This window comes from Orbilia oligospora (assembly GCF_000225545.1).
Source record: "Orbilia oligospora ATCC 24927 unplaced genomic scaffold scaffold00097, whole genome shotgun sequence".
In the NCBI taxonomy this organism is placed as follows: Eukaryota; Fungi; Ascomycota; class Orbiliomycetes; order Orbiliales; family Orbiliaceae; genus Orbilia; species Orbilia oligospora.
Genome location: NW_011645654.1, coordinates 471,242 through 488,303, shown reverse-complemented (window position 1 = coordinate 488,303; position 17,062 = coordinate 471,242). Strand labels below are relative to the sequence as shown.

General features: G+C 44.5%; 5 protein-coding genes across 5 annotated transcripts; 3 read left to right on the top strand and 2 right to left on the bottom strand.

Annotated features, from left to right (window-relative positions):
* Positions 1 to 1,968: 1,968 nt before the first annotated feature.
* Positions 1,969 to 3,312, top strand: AOL_s00097g134 (uncharacterized protein; the record flags this gene model as incomplete). The annotated part of the gene is made up of 4 exons (XM_011125967.1): positions 1,969 to 2,101; positions 2,398 to 2,652; positions 2,766 to 2,822; positions 2,927 to 3,312. 4 exons carry the CDS (start codon positions 1,969 to 1,971, stop codon positions 3,310 to 3,312), a joined length of 831 nt encoding a protein of 276 aa, XP_011124269.1.
* A 650-nt stretch (positions 3,313 to 3,962) lies between these two features.
* Positions 3,963 to 6,089, top strand: AOL_s00097g133 (uncharacterized protein; the record flags this gene model as incomplete). The annotated part of the gene is made up of 1 exon (XM_011125966.1): positions 3,963 to 6,089. The coding sequence occupies one exon, from the start codon at positions 3,963 to 3,965 to the stop codon at positions 6,087 to 6,089; it is 2,127 nt and encodes a 708-aa protein (XP_011124268.1).
* A 337-nt stretch (positions 6,090 to 6,426) lies between these two features.
* Positions 6,427 to 7,074, bottom strand: AOL_s00097g132 (uncharacterized protein; the record flags this gene model as incomplete). The annotated part of the gene is made up of 1 exon (XM_011125965.1): positions 6,427 to 7,074. The coding sequence occupies one exon, from the start codon at positions 7,072 to 7,074 to the stop codon at positions 6,427 to 6,429; it is 648 nt and encodes a 215-aa protein (XP_011124267.1).
* Positions 7,075 to 13,135: 6,061 nt separating this feature from the next.
* AOL_s00097g131 (uncharacterized protein) lies at positions 13,136 to 14,410 on the top strand (the record flags this gene model as incomplete). Its single annotated transcript, XM_011125964.1, has 2 exons — positions 13,136 to 13,814; positions 13,908 to 14,410. 2 exons carry the CDS (start codon positions 13,136 to 13,138, stop codon positions 14,408 to 14,410), a joined length of 1,182 nt encoding a protein of 393 aa, XP_011124266.1.
* Positions 14,411 to 14,866: 456 nt separating this feature from the next.
* On the bottom strand, positions 14,867 to 16,579 carry AOL_s00097g130 (uncharacterized protein; the record flags this gene model as incomplete). Its single annotated transcript, XM_011125963.1, has 3 exons — positions 14,867 to 15,045; positions 15,128 to 16,400; positions 16,460 to 16,579. 3 exons carry the CDS (start codon positions 16,577 to 16,579, stop codon positions 14,867 to 14,869), a joined length of 1,572 nt encoding a protein of 523 aa, XP_011124265.1.
* Positions 16,580 to 17,062: the final 483 nt, after the last annotated feature.

The following is a 17,062-nucleotide window of genomic DNA, read 5'->3' as shown; positions in this document are numbered from 1 at the left end:
GTCTGTGGGACATTGCTCCCTGCTGTTGAACTGTACGAATGTCTTAGCCCCCCTGGGCCCCCTTGTCACATTTTATAGGAACTAAAAATCGTCAATCGGGTCACAATGCCGCTTCTGTAGAGTTAATACATGTCTCTCTACAATGAAAGGTAGAAGAGCATGTGAGCGCCTTAGCTCAGACCGTGAGATGATAAAGTTAGAAGATGTCGTGAGAGCGAGCTCTAGAATCGGAATTATTAGTATGAGATAGAAGGAGGAGAAAGAGGAGGAGTTAGCAGGCTTGAGCTCCCTCCAGCTCGCTAGCTTACTAGCCCTTGATTGAGTGAGAACTCGTTAGGTTCTTAAGCGGGTTCAACGGTCTCGATTTCTTTTGAGCGGGCGGAGTGCATGAAATTTGATCTCGCTTGAAGTTAGAATGTAAATATATTCTGGGATAATGAGACTCTGGGGTATTTTATTAAGGTGATTCAAGTTAGCATGTTAATACTACTCTTGCTTATAGGGTTATGGTTAGCGTAGTGGCGAATCGCTAACTTGTATCCTTGTCTGAGGTTTTTTCTTCCCTTGCAGGCTCAAAATTCGGTTTGCCACAAGCCTGAGGATGTATTTATCTTATCAAGCTGATGGATTTATGAGGCTGTATCATGTGAAGAAGATGAATTGATATATTTCAGTTCAATCCCGGTGATCAATAATCATACACGAGCTTCTGAATATCAAGGCAATCGCGCCTTTTATATTGTTATCTGTATAGATACAATGGAAGCACTCCGCGATCATGGTTCGATGGATCTATAGATTTTAAATGTATATATATCCTCATATAAAATCTATCAATTGCGAGATACTAGATATTGCAACATCCTTCGAGGTTCCTAGGGCTTAATATCCAGCTATTTTTTTATATAAAATTTTGACTATTCAAATTAATCTCCTCTATCTTCATGCAATTCGGTATCGGTTAGACAGCTAATATCCCTTTATTAGAAAATCAAACTAAAGAGAAAATAAAATGGCGCTTTCAATAAGTTTGATAAGTTCTATTTCAGGGTCAAGTATGAAAATTTATATCTTGCTAGTGTCAGCTGTCGATCCAGGTCGACTCTGTTGGATGTCGCGTGTTGTTTTCTCCGTCCAAGCTCGACTTTGACATTTACTTGAGCATTCAACATCCCACCTCTCTCTCGACCTCATCCTGAACAACATCTACATCTACGGCCACGCTCCAAACACTCGTCGCGCGAGAGAAAATCTTTCTCATTTACCCTCGTTGAAGTCTAACATCAACTTGTCGACATCAGGAAGCTCCGATCTTTGCACGCGCACTACCCTTGTCCCCTGCTTCTTCGCCCTTCCTGCTCTGGATCTTTCTGGTGTCAATTAATTAGCGCCCACGGACGAGCATCACCACAGCCTACGGAATACCGTAAATAGCTATCGCAATTTCTTCGAAAAATAAGCTATTTCAAGACATCTCGCCATCGGCCATCCGCGAGACGTAAGGCGCAAGAGACAGGTTTCACCTGCACGTTTTCTGCGAGAATCCGTTACTGCCGTATCGGGAAGGGAAGGCTGGTTACAGTTTACAGGTGCTTGATTTGATTCCCGGAATCTTGGGTGATAGCATCAACAAAGAAGAATAATAGGAGAGGGCGAAAACATTGGACGATCGTTTACGTTGTGGTAGCCTGCTCTTAGAGCGGCTTCATTCTGATCTTTTGAGATGCCTGGGCTTCCAGGTAAGAAGTTCTGCTTCGTTGAGGGGCCCTTGTGACTTTCAACGAAGTTTTTGAGCTCGTGTACTCCGTATGATCGTCAAAGCTACAACGGCAAAAGGCTAACCCATTCTTCATCTCCGATACCGCACCTCTAGTCGACCTCGATGCCTGCATTGAAAGGTTATACAAACGGGAACTGCTCGCCGAACCGGTAATAGAAGCAATATGCGCCAAGACGAAAGAACTACTGATGCGGGAGAGTAATGTGGTTCATATCCTCTCGCCCGTAACGGTTGTCGGTGACATTCACGGACAGTTCTACGACCTTCTCGAGATTTTCCGAATAGGTGGATTTTGCCCGGATACCAACTACCTCTTTTTAGGTAGGTCAAAAACTTTTTTTTTGTTATTTTTCTCGTTAAGCTTAATGCCCCTTCATAAATTCTGGCATTATATGTTTCGTTCGGGTGGACATTAACCGAAGGAAGGCTGTTATCTTGAGAAGTTGCGATATTCCTCCCTCCCGTTCAAACATTTCATTATTAATGGGGGTTGCCCCCCTGGTCTTCTTTCTACGGGCCGGATCTACAGTAATGCTACCGTGGAGAAAGCAGTATTAAAGTTTTGAGAAGAATATGATGAGATGAAGAAATTATTCTAAAACATATGGTTCTATTAGGCGACTACGTCGATAGAGGGCTATTCAGCGTCGAGACAATATCATTGCTTGTATGCCTAAAGCTACGGTATCCGAACCGAGTACACTTGATCCGAGGAAACCATGAATCGAGAGGCGTTACGCAATCATATGGATTCTATACAGAATGTGCTAGAAAATACGGCAGTGCGAATGTTTGGCACCATTTCACAGACATGTTCGATTTCTTGACACTCAGCGTTGTGATCAACAATGACATTTTCTGTGTACATGGAGGTGAGTACTTTTCTGAACGCATGAGATACCGGGTTAGGATCGGTGGCGTTTTTTTTTAAGGGAAAACCCGGGAAGGAGAAGACTTATAATAACCGTTGAACCTGCTGTTTTAGGTCTATCACCATCTATACATTCAATTGATCAGATCAAGATCATCGACAGATTTAGAGGTATGAGTTATCATAATACCCTAGTTATACACATCATATGATCTAATATTCCGCTGAGCTCACCTGCTAATTGCTTTTTGTGCTTTTTCATTCTGGGTGTATAGAGATTCCTCATGAAGGCCCAATGGCCGATCTAGTCTGGTCAGACCCTGACGCTGAGCGCGACGAATTCGCTCTTTCTCCGAGAGGTGCGGGGTATACATTCGGTGCGCAGGTTGTCAAAAAGTTTCTGGAGATCAACAACTTCTCACATATACTGCGGGCGCATCAGCTCTGTCAAGAAGGCTATCAGGTGCTGTATGACGACCGCCTGAGTACTGTTTGGTCTGCACCGAACTACTGTTACCGATGCGGGAACCTAGCCAGCGTTTTAGAGGTCGATGATGCAGGCAGTAGGTTCTTCAATGTGTTCGACCAAGCGCCGGAGAATGCAGAAAATAGAGTTGATCAACAACCTATAGAGAAGGCACAAGTTGAGTATTTCTTGTGATCTCTCTCCTAACCTTGGCGTAATTCCCTATCCTCTTCTTTGGGCATTTTTGAAATTTTGTGTAATTTACCTACTTTTGTGCTCTTTTTATCTTCTTGAAGATTAGCGAACAGTTGTCGAGCTAGATCTTGTTCATATTATAGCGGTGGGTTTTCTTATCTTATCATCTCTGTATATAGAGACCGAAGATCGAGAGTGCAGTGGCCAGTGGGGTGGTGGTGAGGAGGAGGCTGATTAATTAATAACAAAGGCATCTGGTTCATACTGTCGTCCGTCAGGCTTGAACTAGCATATCATTTCACAGATCACCTATATTCTACATGAAACGTATCTGCCCGTTTATATATGTCTTCTGTTATTGAAGTTCATGATTCGAAGTTGGGATGAAAACACATGTTCAGCCGCGGTATCAAATCCGGGGTAAAATCGTGGCGGGGGCATCGGTGGCGGTGCAGCCGGGACCGACAGCCCCACCAATGCCGCCCAAGTCCGAGACCCGATGATATCACCGAAACCTCACACCACACCACTAGCGCTCTTACAACATCTTTGCAACCTCTCCACAACCGCCATGGCTTGATGAAACCAACCAACATCATTGCTATAAACAATTAAAAATTGTTTCCTTCTACCCAACGTCCTTTTCGACGATGGCAGAAGCAATGCAAGGAGCTGGCCCTAGGGAAACCGGACCCTGGGCCAACCTTCCAGCCTCCAAGGACCCCGCGTCACCCCACTACCTATACCACCCTGAACATGAACGTCTCTCCTCGATGGTACCGTCGGCGATTACCACTCCATATATAATTCCAGCACTACCGGGGTTCATTGCCTACTGGACGGGGATAAATACGATGTATGGTGTCCAAGGGCGTGATAGCGTGTATGTTATCGCCATGCGCCGTCGCGCCGAGCTCTTGCCTAGACCGTTTACACAAACCGAACACGCGATATTAGGCCGTTACTCGCAGAACATGCAGAATGGAGCTGAGTACTTTGGATTGATGGGTTTGGTTGGTGGTGCTTTACACGCTGTTCGGACGGAGTATTGGCCTATGGAGAAGTCCGTGAGGACGATGCTTGGCGCGACGGGGACAGCGGAATCAGCTCCACCGTCTGGCTTTATATATCCTAATGGCTGGGGACAGAACGAAGGGGGTACAAGTGCTACCGGTGCTGCCGGTGCTGCTACTTCTACGACGAATCCTACGGCTGGCTCTGCTTCTACAGCCGCGAATTCCGCCGAGTCGACGATCATACCACCTCGTTCCGGGAAGTATCCACCAATTGATCCCCCCATGCCACGGATCGATGTTACCAAAGTATCAGAGGATTATCTCAGAGGTCCGCGTGTTACACCACCACCCCCATTGATGAATTACAGTTGGGGTTCGGCGTTACAGCGCTGGTTTTATATGTTACAGATGCCCCCACATCCCATGGTGAATTTTACGATGTGGCAGTTAACTCGGCTAAGAAATGCCCCCCCACATCGGAGGGATACAGATAAATACAAGCAGTTTTATGAATTGGTGGAAAGGTTTATCCTTTGGTCGAGGGACTGGGCGCTGTTAAGAGATAGATCTCGATTGAAGATGAAAAGTGATTTCGACAAAGAACGGGCGAGGGCCCATGAATATACAAACCCTATGGCTCAGAAAGAGATTATGACTCTAGGCAAGGAATTGGATGAATTTGATAAGAAGATGGCAGAAGCTAGGAAGGCTTGGGCAGAGAGGACAGCGGCAGCCGGTGAAATCGAAGCCGCAATCATTGCAAGGAGGCCTCTTGACCCCAATGCTAAACCTGCTCCTTTGCCAAGGAACTGGGCGGAGACGGAGGAATATCAAAAAGCATTGAAAGAAGCTAAGGAACTGGACAGGGCTGCGATGAAGGAGCGAATGGAGTCTGCTCGCTCTCCTAGCCTCCAGGATAACGGCGAGGCTCCGCGCAAAACTACTGCCACCGCAACCACCCGATCCGGGAATTTTAAAATGATTAAGGACGCTTTTCGAGTCGGAACCTGGGCTTTCTTTGGAAAATACGTTGTCGGCACTATAGGACTCATTTGGTTGACTTCCAGATCTCGTCAGACGGAAGTCGCCGACGAAAGGCTGCAGGAGTTTAACTACGACCGAACGGAATATGCCAAGCTTAGAATGAAGGAGGCGGCTGCGAGAAGAGGGCTACCAGTACCACCACCAGCACCATCACAGCAACAAGGGGAACCGACACATGGAGAACCAACACATGGAGATGAAGGCGAAAGTGGAACTAGGCGGCCAAATCGTTTCGATTCCGTGGATAATCAGAGTCTTGGCGGGGTACAAAGCGAGAGCATTGACTGGGGTGATCTCGTAAAGGATGATACCCCTGCGGTAGCGAGACAACAAAGTAACGACTCAAGATTACCCCCCCTAAGGCCAGGAGAGAGTGCATGGGATCGTGCTAGACGGGCGAGAGAGGGTCCTCAGGGCCCAGCTATGGAAGAGGATAGATGGGCCCCACAAGGACAGCAAGATACTGCACCGAAAACGGATGATATGGCCAATATGTCAAGATGGGAGAGGATCAGACAACAGTCATCCGAAGGATATGGCAGTGAACGAAGGGTTCCAGGTGAGAACCGAGATGGAGGGGATAGCTCTGGCTCCTTGAGCGGATTTGGAAGAAGGCAGCAGGGACAAGATAGGCAGAAGACGAAGGAGGAGTTACAGAGAGAGTTTGATGCGCAGGTAGAGAAGGAGAGAAGGGGTGAAGAAGGGTCGTGGAAATAGAGGCATATTTGTATATCATTCACATTTGGTTGTACGTGTAGATACTTGTTCGTGCTTGGAAGTAGGGGTTGCATCTGTACATATATATACCGACGGAGACAGCTGGAGATATATCGCAGCTTGTATAAATTATACTCTAACTTGTATTCATATTTGATTTATTTGTGACCTATAAACATTCGTATAAAAAGTCATCTATTTGTGCGATCGAGTGCTTACCGTTATAATATATTTCCCGGATAGCTGTTTAACATTTGGTATTTAACCTGGTATAGGCATAGCACAGTGGGAAATGCTTTTGACTTCATGCGAAAGATCTTAGGTCTATAGTAGGTAACTAGGAATCATCATCTAGATCTATTGATTTGATGTTGATGTTGTCTGGGATGTTCTCTCCATCCACCCATTTCACAACCTCGTCTGCTAGGAACTCGACCACTCGCTCGGGCACTTTGACCCATTCTTCGGGAACTTTTTCATCCCGATCCTCACGGACCTCACAACTGCCATCTTCCAAAACATAAAATGTCATTTTCGAAGGGTTTAATACCTCCGTAATAGCTGTGGTCCCATCTTTCACTCCACCCGACCCACTTTCTTCAACTTCAACTTCAAACGCCTCCAAAGCACATTTACATAGTCGATTTACCACAGAAACAGGGATTTCCAACCCTTCCGGGTGATACGGCAGTACATTTTCGGGAATGAAGTATGTAAGTCTTGTTTGCGGATTATATAGCGGAATTTTGGATAGGAAAGGTATGTCTAGATCTTCCACGTCTAGTTCGTTTGTTTCCAATGTAGCCGGAGTATGTACTAGATCGGGTTCAGACTCTTGATATCGATCTGGGTCTGTGGTTTGGCAGGCGGTGTCTCTGTATGAAGCCGGCCTATGCTTTGCTTCCGTTTCGAGGTTTGGCCGTCTATTGAAAATGTAGACAATCGATAGTATGAACGCTAGGAGTAGTAGGAGAACGGTGGACATTATATTTATGGGTTTTGCATGTCCGGTCTTCGTTATGACAGTGGATATTATTGTATTTGAGGTTGGTAATTGAAGTTATATATAAATCGAGAAAATATTAAATAGATAAAAGTGAGAGGCTAAACTAATTATTCTTAGAAGTTAGTTAGTGTCGTCGAAGACCACCGCACTAGGCTAGCATGTATATATGCCGTATACCTGAGGAATGGATAGCGAGACTCTTAAGATCTTATAATATACTTAAGTATATATGGTGATTTGAAGTAGCCATGTATTGTTGGACAGCTTAGTTGGAGATTCTTTACATGTAAGGCGAACCTCTAGATCTTAGCTACCTTTCTGTCAGAATTCAAGAGAGGAAGAGGGAGAAAAAGGTCCTAAATATTAGTTCTAAGGTGAAATCTTTCTGAAATTTAAATTTAAATTTAAAATATTGCAGCAGGTACGTTTACTCGGGCTTCTGTGACTAGTACGATGTGCACATGCACAGCTACACGGGCTGTCTAAATATGTGTGTCATGTCTTAAAGCTTCTTTGAAACTTTGTAACGTGATTCATATCCTAAGATATGTACATTACATACATCATACATTGCATTGATCATGTGATACACAAAATCGTCGGTTTGCGCAGGCGCCCTAAGATCTAGAGATATACACCTACAAAGATATTTTTTTAGAAGGGGGGCATATACACATATGATCAAATGCGTTCGGGTCCCAAGGGGCCTGACATGGCTAGTCTCGAGGCTATAATATATATATAATATGCAAAGCTTAAGAAGCAGCACACGGACATGTGCGGAACATCACTTGCGATATACTACAGGTATAGGCCTACCGACCTAGATATGTACGTTTACACACATGAGAGCTCAAGAGTCGTCAAGCAAGTAAGTATCTAGATATATATCTGTATCTACACATGTACGTACTATCTACATGACCATGGACAAGTCGATCCGCTGGCTACAAAGCAGAGACAAGAAGTGGCGCAAATAGTATGGCTGTGGCACAAGCGAGAGAGTTGTGGCGTCAACAGTGAACAAAATCCAACAAGAAACACTATTCTGCGTCACCAACTCCGAGCTTCTAGAATGCCGAGTCTACTCGATACATAAGTACATAGTAACAAAGAATTCTGACGATAGCAAGAATCGAAACAAAATTTGTATTCCACCTTGACAAGCCAGATACTCGAGGACTATCGGTACAAAGAGTTGCCAACAAGGCTGTTGTGTGTTAACATGTTGTAAATGGCCTATACGTATCCGGTGACAACGACCGTCGACGAGGCCGGCCAATTCTGTTTGTTTGAGGTATAGCCACAAAGCGACCTGAGAGATACTATAAAGTAGTTGATCTGAAACATAGTGAGCTTTCCGCAAAAAGTTTACGGCGAGGATGTATATCAATTATCACAAATTACGCTTCATGAATTCCAAGACGTCAAGCTCCGGACGGCATAGACCTCGCAAGGCTATCATCACGTCGTTGTACTTGTGGTTCTGTCGATCAGAACCCGGACACTGGTTTTCCTGGATTCTTTCACTCCAAATGACGCCTCAAATGTTTGTTAGCTTCAAAATAGCAATGAAGGCTCGCTAGGGCGCCGGAAGGAAAGGTTTCGTGCGGGCTCATGAGCAAACCACAATTGCACAAGCCTTCCATCGTTATCGTTTGCTACCATATGCCCTCAGTATCCTATTGGTGTGACGGAAACTACAAATTGTATTGAAAACCCATTCTCGCTTCTATGGCCTTATAATTGCTTTAGTTTGTGGGATCATGGGCAAAGAAAAGTATACATATTTGGAAGCACAAACAATGAAGTTTGACCTAAGACAGCTTCCTGTTTATCAAAGTTTAGGATCAGCAAGGATTAAGGAAAACATGCCATGAATGGGGATTTCTTGAAATTGTTACATAGAGTTATAAGGCGACTATCTGGATAGTTTGTCTCCAAGTGAGAGGATGTTTCAAAATTTCGGGGGAAAGATGGGGGATTCGAAAATTGAGGTCTACTGTCGTAATTAATAGTCGTAGTACATGGTCATAGAGAGGAGCGGCGAGTTCGGATCACCTGAGACTAGGCCCAAGATTACCCTAGCCCGTAGGACCTAGCTCTCGAACAATCGTTGCGCGCAAGCGGTGGGGATTCTGTAGATCTAGAAGGCCGAGGATCTCTTTTTCCACCGAACTTCAACTCGGGAACTTGGGTTAATATTGGATGGTGCCGAGGATGGGAAATCTCTAATTTTTGATGGATTGTAGATGTATGTACCTAATATCCTACCAGCCTGCAGGCAGATTTTTGCCACGAGCGGTTGCATGCAGTGAGGGGCTGTGAACCTTTAACTGTAGTTTAACGTTTGCTTCGACCTAATTCGGCAAGTACTTGAAACTTGGATTAACTGGATTGTTCACAAGATAATTCTGGACATTGCCCCTGTTCCTGCAGTTTGCTTGATCTAGCGTTTGATCTAGGACGACATTCAACGGGATCCGGGACAAGACGATCGATCCTGGAATTTCATTCCATCAAGTTCCAGACCGCCGCCCTGGACTAAAATCCGATATCACATGCATGGGCCTTATATTGATATCCCATGTAATTCAACTTCTAGACTCATTTTTGGCGTATTAATACAAGGGTACGGTTATAAATATAACTCGATGGGCCCCAACCTGCAGTTCAGTCCTAGCTTTCAACCCTCCCTTAAGTTCTACCACCATTACATTATATTAAACGTTAAAAGCATCAAACCCACCATCGATCCTCAGCAGTTCCACCTCAAAAAAAACTTCAGAAATCTTTGACCGCTCTCTCGCTCTCTCGCTCACACACCTAGTTTTCATTTCTATTCTCCTTTTACATATACCCCGGCGCAAAGTGCTCCTGCTACCATGGCCGAAGCTTTACTCGTTGCGCTTGCTCTCCTGGAGCTGGTCCATGTATCACTCGATATCGTATTGAAAATTTCGGAAGTCGATCAAGACCGAAGGCTCCGACATGAGGCTGATAGGTACCTCTATCATGGTGACCAAGGTAATTATAAACTAGTCTTTGCAAAAAATATCGCAGCATCGTGCTATTAAGGATAATCGATAATGCACTGTTTGGAGAACCTTTAATTTACTGATGAGTTATAACAATATATAGGAACCCGATCGCGATCGGATCAGATGCAACCCCCTAGACCGCGACTAGTCGTTCGACTCCTATCCCTCGGTTGTTCAGCTATCATAGGATGCCGTGGTATTGCCCAGACGGCCTTTAATCATGCTCGGGCCTTCTTCCGACCATTGCATGACTGATAACCCGATTAAACTCGTATCCGTAAGTACCTTAGTTACACGTATTAGCTTTAATTGCGATATCCCGTAATTTCTTTCATTGGCTACTTATATATCAATCCCCAGCTTTGACTTGACTGATAATCTTGGAAATAGTTAAATACCTTATTATATTATTATAGCCCTCAGTTATAACTCGGGGAGGTATACATGTATACATATCATCATTCGATTGGTCGCCGGGTTTCCAAGCAAGACGTATCATCCCGGACCGTCCATGCATGCATGCGATAGATTTGTCGACATCGATCTCAGCTTTACACATGTCATCTACAGGGCCCGCGCCCGGCTGGTATGTAGCAAGACTGGCCTAGCCTTCCGCGAAAAAAAAAATTATTATTATTATCATGGGACACCTCACCGCACCCACACTCTAGGATTCGCACCGTATCCTCATTCACCTTCGCGGGAGGTAGTTGGATATCAATGCGAAAATATCCATCCCAACTGGCATAGCAGGTCGATGGGACATGTTCCACAGTAGCATGCATGTGCATGATTACCATGGCGTCATCGGGAGCATTATTTGATGACTTCCAGGCAGGAATAATCTGATGACTATAGTACGCATCTCGGGACCGGGAGCTTTCAGGAAAATAAAAGGTGAGAGGCAAAAAAATAGGAAAAAATACGAAGAAGAAAGGGGGGGGGGGAATATAAAAAATTACAAAAGGGAAAAAAAAAGATTATTTATCTAGACGGTACCGGTGGGCTGCGAGGCCGAAGAAAATGAATGTTGATGTAGACTTTTTTTTGACCCTAATTGTTCATGTATCTATAGACTTTTCGAACTTTACATAGTACACAAAATATTAAATAGTATACGTATCCTTATTAAACCACAAGCCACAGATATATCATCTAGATTTATATATTATACCTCCACTACATTAATATCAAGTACTTGGGCCTACATGTATACACATGCCTGTCGACTAGTACGTAGTTACACGCGAGCCACCAGCTCAACTGACAAGTTAGCTGCTAACTAACCATTCATCTAAACTAACATAATGCTCAAACTTGTCAAAAAAAGAAGAATGGTAATAATAGTCAATCTTGGAGGCTTTGAAAGCAATTGGCGCACCACGGCGGTGCGACGCTGCACAATTGCACAAGGCCAACACAACATGGTAACAATGGTACCTAGGCCTAGTGTGGTTCGAGGCCGCAAGGCTGTGTATCACCTAGCTGAATTTAAAACACACCGCACTCTTGAATTCATGAAACTTATTTAATTAGCGCTAAGCAGTCGTGATATATATACCGACGGTTTCGGTTTGCGGTGTTTGTTGTTGGTATACATATGGGAGCTAGGGAGGTTCGTTTTGCGTGTGTACTTCATATATATGTTGGAATCATCCGAACGAACCCTCTAGGATAATATCTAGATCCTAGGATCCTCCCTCTTTCACGATGTATTCGAGCACCTTGAACCCGAGTTATTCGTATATCTGCATGCGCATACTTTTACGCCATGACTATTATGCATTTCATATTTGTTGGTAGACCTTGTTTCAGATTTTTAGCTAGTGGCGGGCCTACCACTACTAATATAACTTGCACATACTTGTCCTTAAGCTATACACGCTGTCATATGATCATGTTGCATTTTTTTATCATTTTGATGCTTCTGTCGAATGTTTTTCATTATCTCTGTTTTTGTTTCTTCCGTTCCGAAATTGCCTATATACTTTATTGGAATAGCTAGTGTCGATGTTTTGCAGAGGGTTCACAATATTACATGTATGAGTTCATGGCGCGGTATGTATAGTCCACTAATAGCTAATTAGAGGGTGGCGCTGCCAGGGTTGACATTATATTATAATCTGTTGACCTCTTCATTATACATGGCCATGGGCTTATTATAAAGTTTCAGGATATATTTCATAGATCTGTTTACAAATTTAAAGGGTCGCCTAGACCTAGAAAGTGCAAATGCGTGCATCATGGATTACTAAGCTAATATACCTGCAAAGTGTTCATGATCATCCTAACCAGCTTGCTGTAGGAGGGCTTCTAGAACGAGGCCAACAGTTCCAACTTCTATAAATAGATATGTAATGCATTAATTTTGTGAAGCTCATAACTAACAAATTCACTAACTGTATAATTGGTGCTCATGATCAGCGATATGCATTGTACATAATCTCGGAGCCAGATGTTCGCATTCTTATCAAAGCATCGTCTATCATTAAATACAAATCAATTAGCATTAGAAAGGATTCTATATATATAACGGCTGTGTTACGATATGGTGCTAGCCCGCAGACTATTCCAAACGGTACGGACACGTGTAAATGTACGCCGCTATAGGTGTAAACTAAACCAAGGTTCGATAGGCGTTCCTATTATATATAACTAGCTGTGCCCTATTTCTACACGCTGTATGTGTATTATCTAGCTCTAACCAGACCCTGGATCCGGACCAGCCGGAGTTCAAATTTCCTCAGCTCATGATAAGCTCAGTTTTAGAATATATATATCATACTAGAACCCCGCTTTTGTTCTAAAACCAATGCATACTTATATATGTGGCTGATATTTAAATATATTGAAACTATCCACTACCTAGGTACTTAGGTAAGTATATATGCCTATCTGTGTATATCTAAATTCTTCACATCAATCAACGATCCAACTGAAGACTTTAGCCTTCAGCTTTAGGGTGCCCATATATTATCTCAACTAGAAGGCCTTTCTAAATGCTTTTTAGGATATCCGTTCCACAAAGGGGCGACTGGATACGTGCCTACACCGGGATTCTCATTTTTGCTCTAAACGTCGGAAGGGTACACATGGCACCCACGCTACCAGGGGATCACCAGCAAATTTCTCCGGCCAACCTGACAATTTTCCATTTTGCAGCAAGTAACTATTCGGCTACTCCGGTACCCTCGGCCGTTCCTAATGCTACCTTTCCAGTATACATACCCCCATTCAATAGCTCTCGCTCAATGATCACCAATGAAGAGTCCTGTGCCAACTGCACTAGAAATGGTACAGATCTGAAGGGAACGGAGCCCCGGATCAAAGTAGGGCCCCTCCAAAACGATACCAGCCCTAATCCCATCAAAAAGGAAGTCCATCCAAGTTTTTTCTATAAGAGGGGTAAGATGAACATTGTATGCGCCCCGCCGAAGGTAGTAATGGATATAGAGCCTCATGAGAACTCACTTAACTTCCCGTTTGAACGTTGGCCCCGTTGGAAGAAAGAGTATTATGATAAGTCGAGAGCTCTTGTGGACATCGAGGTTTTCCAGAGGTATTGCAGACAGTTGTGTGAGTGCAATGATGAAGGTGCTATAGTCCCACGTGCCAGATACGGCGTCAATCAGGCTTGCGGTAGGCAGTGGCAGGCAAACAGGTGCTTCATCGTCCTCGGTAAGGGACCTACTATATATATTTATATAATCTCTCCGTAAACCCAGTTAGCTAGCTCATGGTTCTATAGCTGACTTGTAAATATTTGGCTAGGGTGTTATTGCACAGCTGAACTTGTTCAGCCAGTTGTGGAGGGAGACGCAGCAACTATTGAAGAGTACCAAGCTGCCTTAGATCGTATCCCACAAACTGTTCGAAACGATAACCCAGATTACTTCTGGCGTATGAATGGTCTTGGACGTCGCCCCTGGGAAGTTATGACTTGGGTGCCTTCTGAGATGGATATTGAGATGGCTTATAGGCCCCGCATGGCTGTGGACGGATCCGGGCCGGAGCCAGAACCTCCGCTAGTACCAGAATCAGAGCCAGGGATACCACTTTCAGGACCAGAACCGTTTGTTCCACCCCTCGTAACTTACCCGGTTGCAAGGCCAGTAGGTCGTTATTGGAGGGGCTTGAGATTTGGGCACTTTGGAGCCTACGGGGATCCTGCGCCATACAAGCAACCATGGATGAAGAAAAGAGATATTTCTGATGAATCTAGTGGTACTGGTTCTAGTATGCAGGATGAATCGGAAATCACCCGTGGTCCATGACATCTTATGAACTACACCGGCTATAAATTACGGAATAGCCAATAATGTTCTTGTATACAGAGAGTCGATGCAGAATCTGGAATATGGTGTCGTTTATAAGTTTCTACTCAATTTTGTTCATCACGCTGTCATCAAAACTATACTAGAATTCCGATGTAATGAATTCGTATAATATGTAGTACTGTTGCCTTTAGTCTCGATTACATGGCTCGAGGAAGTCCACGCATATCTTTTCATAGTGAGCGACATACTTTCGCTGTAGTAACCTCTATGGTGTGCTTTTAGTTAGCCTCGTGCAACTCTTTCAGCACCATGCTCACAGTAAGTACAAACGCAGCTCTGTTCGCAAGGAATAAAATAGACCTGCCCCGTGAAAGCGCCTGGGAAATTACTTTAGGTGTTGACAGTGGAGCTGCATATTTTTGCATCATTCTTGTATAAGTCTTGCGCCAAATTTCAGTTTGTGGAGCTTGGACCACCGTCTCCATCTGTGTTCGGTGTATCCGCTGTTTGCAGTCGACCTTCTTGTGGTGTTGGTGACAAGGAAATCCTCATATGTGGCAGCGGCGCCCATTTGTTATCAATCCCAAGCAACTGGCAATATGTTTCTGTTTGTGGGTTGTTAAATCTGTCCGCTAAAAGGGCGCTCGTATCAAGAGTCAGCGAAGGAAAACCCATATATTGAAATACAATTTTTAAAAAAAGCTGAAATCTTACGTGGGTTTGCGGCGTTGGTATTCTCATCAAACTGTAGCTTCGCTGTCCGCTCCCAGTTTTCCGGCACTACCAAATTTTCGTCCGTAATGTTGTCGTTGACCCATTGAAGTTCCTCGTTGATTCTTGTTGCGACTCGTCTACCATTTTGTGCAAATTTCATGTACTGGCTTAAGCCCACCCCACTAGAGACGTCCAAAGGCTCGAAAACTCGGCTAATGGCTAGCCATTCGCGATCATAGAGGAGACGAGTACGAAGGGGGTTGGATGTTGGTAAAGGGCTTCGAGACGGGACTGTCAGAATTTGGAGAAAATCCCGGCGAGGGAGGAGTTTATCGAGTGCGAGAAAGTGGGTTCTTGTGCCTGTTGTCGGCGGAGAAGGGTAAAGCACTGAAGAAGGCGCTGGCGTTATATTTTCCGGTAGAGTATTAGGCACAGGTTGTTCTTGTTTTCTTTCTTCTTGTTTTGGCGGTATACTATCATCATCCATATCCAAGTCGATTTCGTCTTCATTCTTCGCTTCTAACGTATCTTCTCCCCGCGTCCAATCGCCCTGATCATTCTTGGAGGTTAGTCCCGGGGCCTCACCATGATCCACCACCGCCGGAAACTTGATATGCATATGAGCTGCAAACCAATAAGTCGGTTTTAACTTTCTGAGAACCCCCATCAATGGCGGACTACCCAACCTGCCCTCCGCTACTTCTTTTCTGAAGTGTTGCTTCACTGCCAGTAGTTTCCCTTCATTTCCGTATTTCGTAATACCTTCAGGCCAATCGTGGGAGATAAATATACCCACGTCTCCACTCAAGGCATTCAATTTGAAGAGCTCGTGCGCCCGGTAATGGTATGCACTTCGCATAGAGCGATCGTCGAATGGAGGCTTCTCGTACCGAGGTCGCTTGTAATTATTCTCGTTGTAAATACCACTAGCTCCGGCAATCCTGATACCATTCACATTTACAACCCCGGTACCGCCCATATAATATATATTTGGGCACACCCAACCACCGAGATTTAACTCGTAAAGATGTGAAGAAGCTTCGTGGTTTCCACCGACGAATAGAGTGGGTATGGGAGCAACCTTAGACCCGTTGTAGTATTTGTAGAAGTCACCCATATGGCGGTATTTGGGTGGAACAGCCATCGAAAGAAGGTCACGAGAGTTACGGACGGCTTGGAAGTCTCCGCAGATTATGAGTAGGTCGACCTTGTAAGAGTGTATCCGACAAGCCTGCTCGATAGTAGCATAGATTTGGTCGAGCGCCCCATGTCCCTGTAATGAAAGTTAGATAGAGACTGATATAATAATACAGGAACGGCATCGAGACTTACACAACCTTGAATGGCAATTCTGAGACCATTTTTAAAAATCATGTTTGGATCTTCGATTTCAGAAGGTTGTACGGATGTCTCTTGCCCTGGCTCCGTTGATAGAGATGATTCCGGGTCCATATTAGCGGTGGTGTGGCGGGATAGTGAAGATTGAAGTTAGATAATAGGTATAGAGTGGAAGTGAAGATAGTACGCGACCCAAGAGCCTATGATTGGTGAGAAACTCGAATTCAAAAGTGCAAGCTCAGGTATAGAGAGAAGCCTTATAGACCTCCAGTACCCTTCATTGTCCCAAATACGCAGCTATGTTTGACTCACAAGGCCTATGCCTATGCCTATGCCTATGCCTAGTATATAGTATGTGCATTCCTAGGTTGTGAGCGAGGAGGATGTCGTGTCGAGCTCGAGGCTAATCCCTGGATCGCATCGCATGAATTCTTCAATTAAGGTGTTGGTGGTCCCGGTATCTTACCGGTATCTTCCGTACACGGGGATAAAGCTTCCCGAGCTAGCCCATGCACCACCGGGGACTCACGCCTTGAGCCAAAACCCCACAATCGGGCTGCACAACTTGTACATGCATGAATTTACATTCATCGTTCG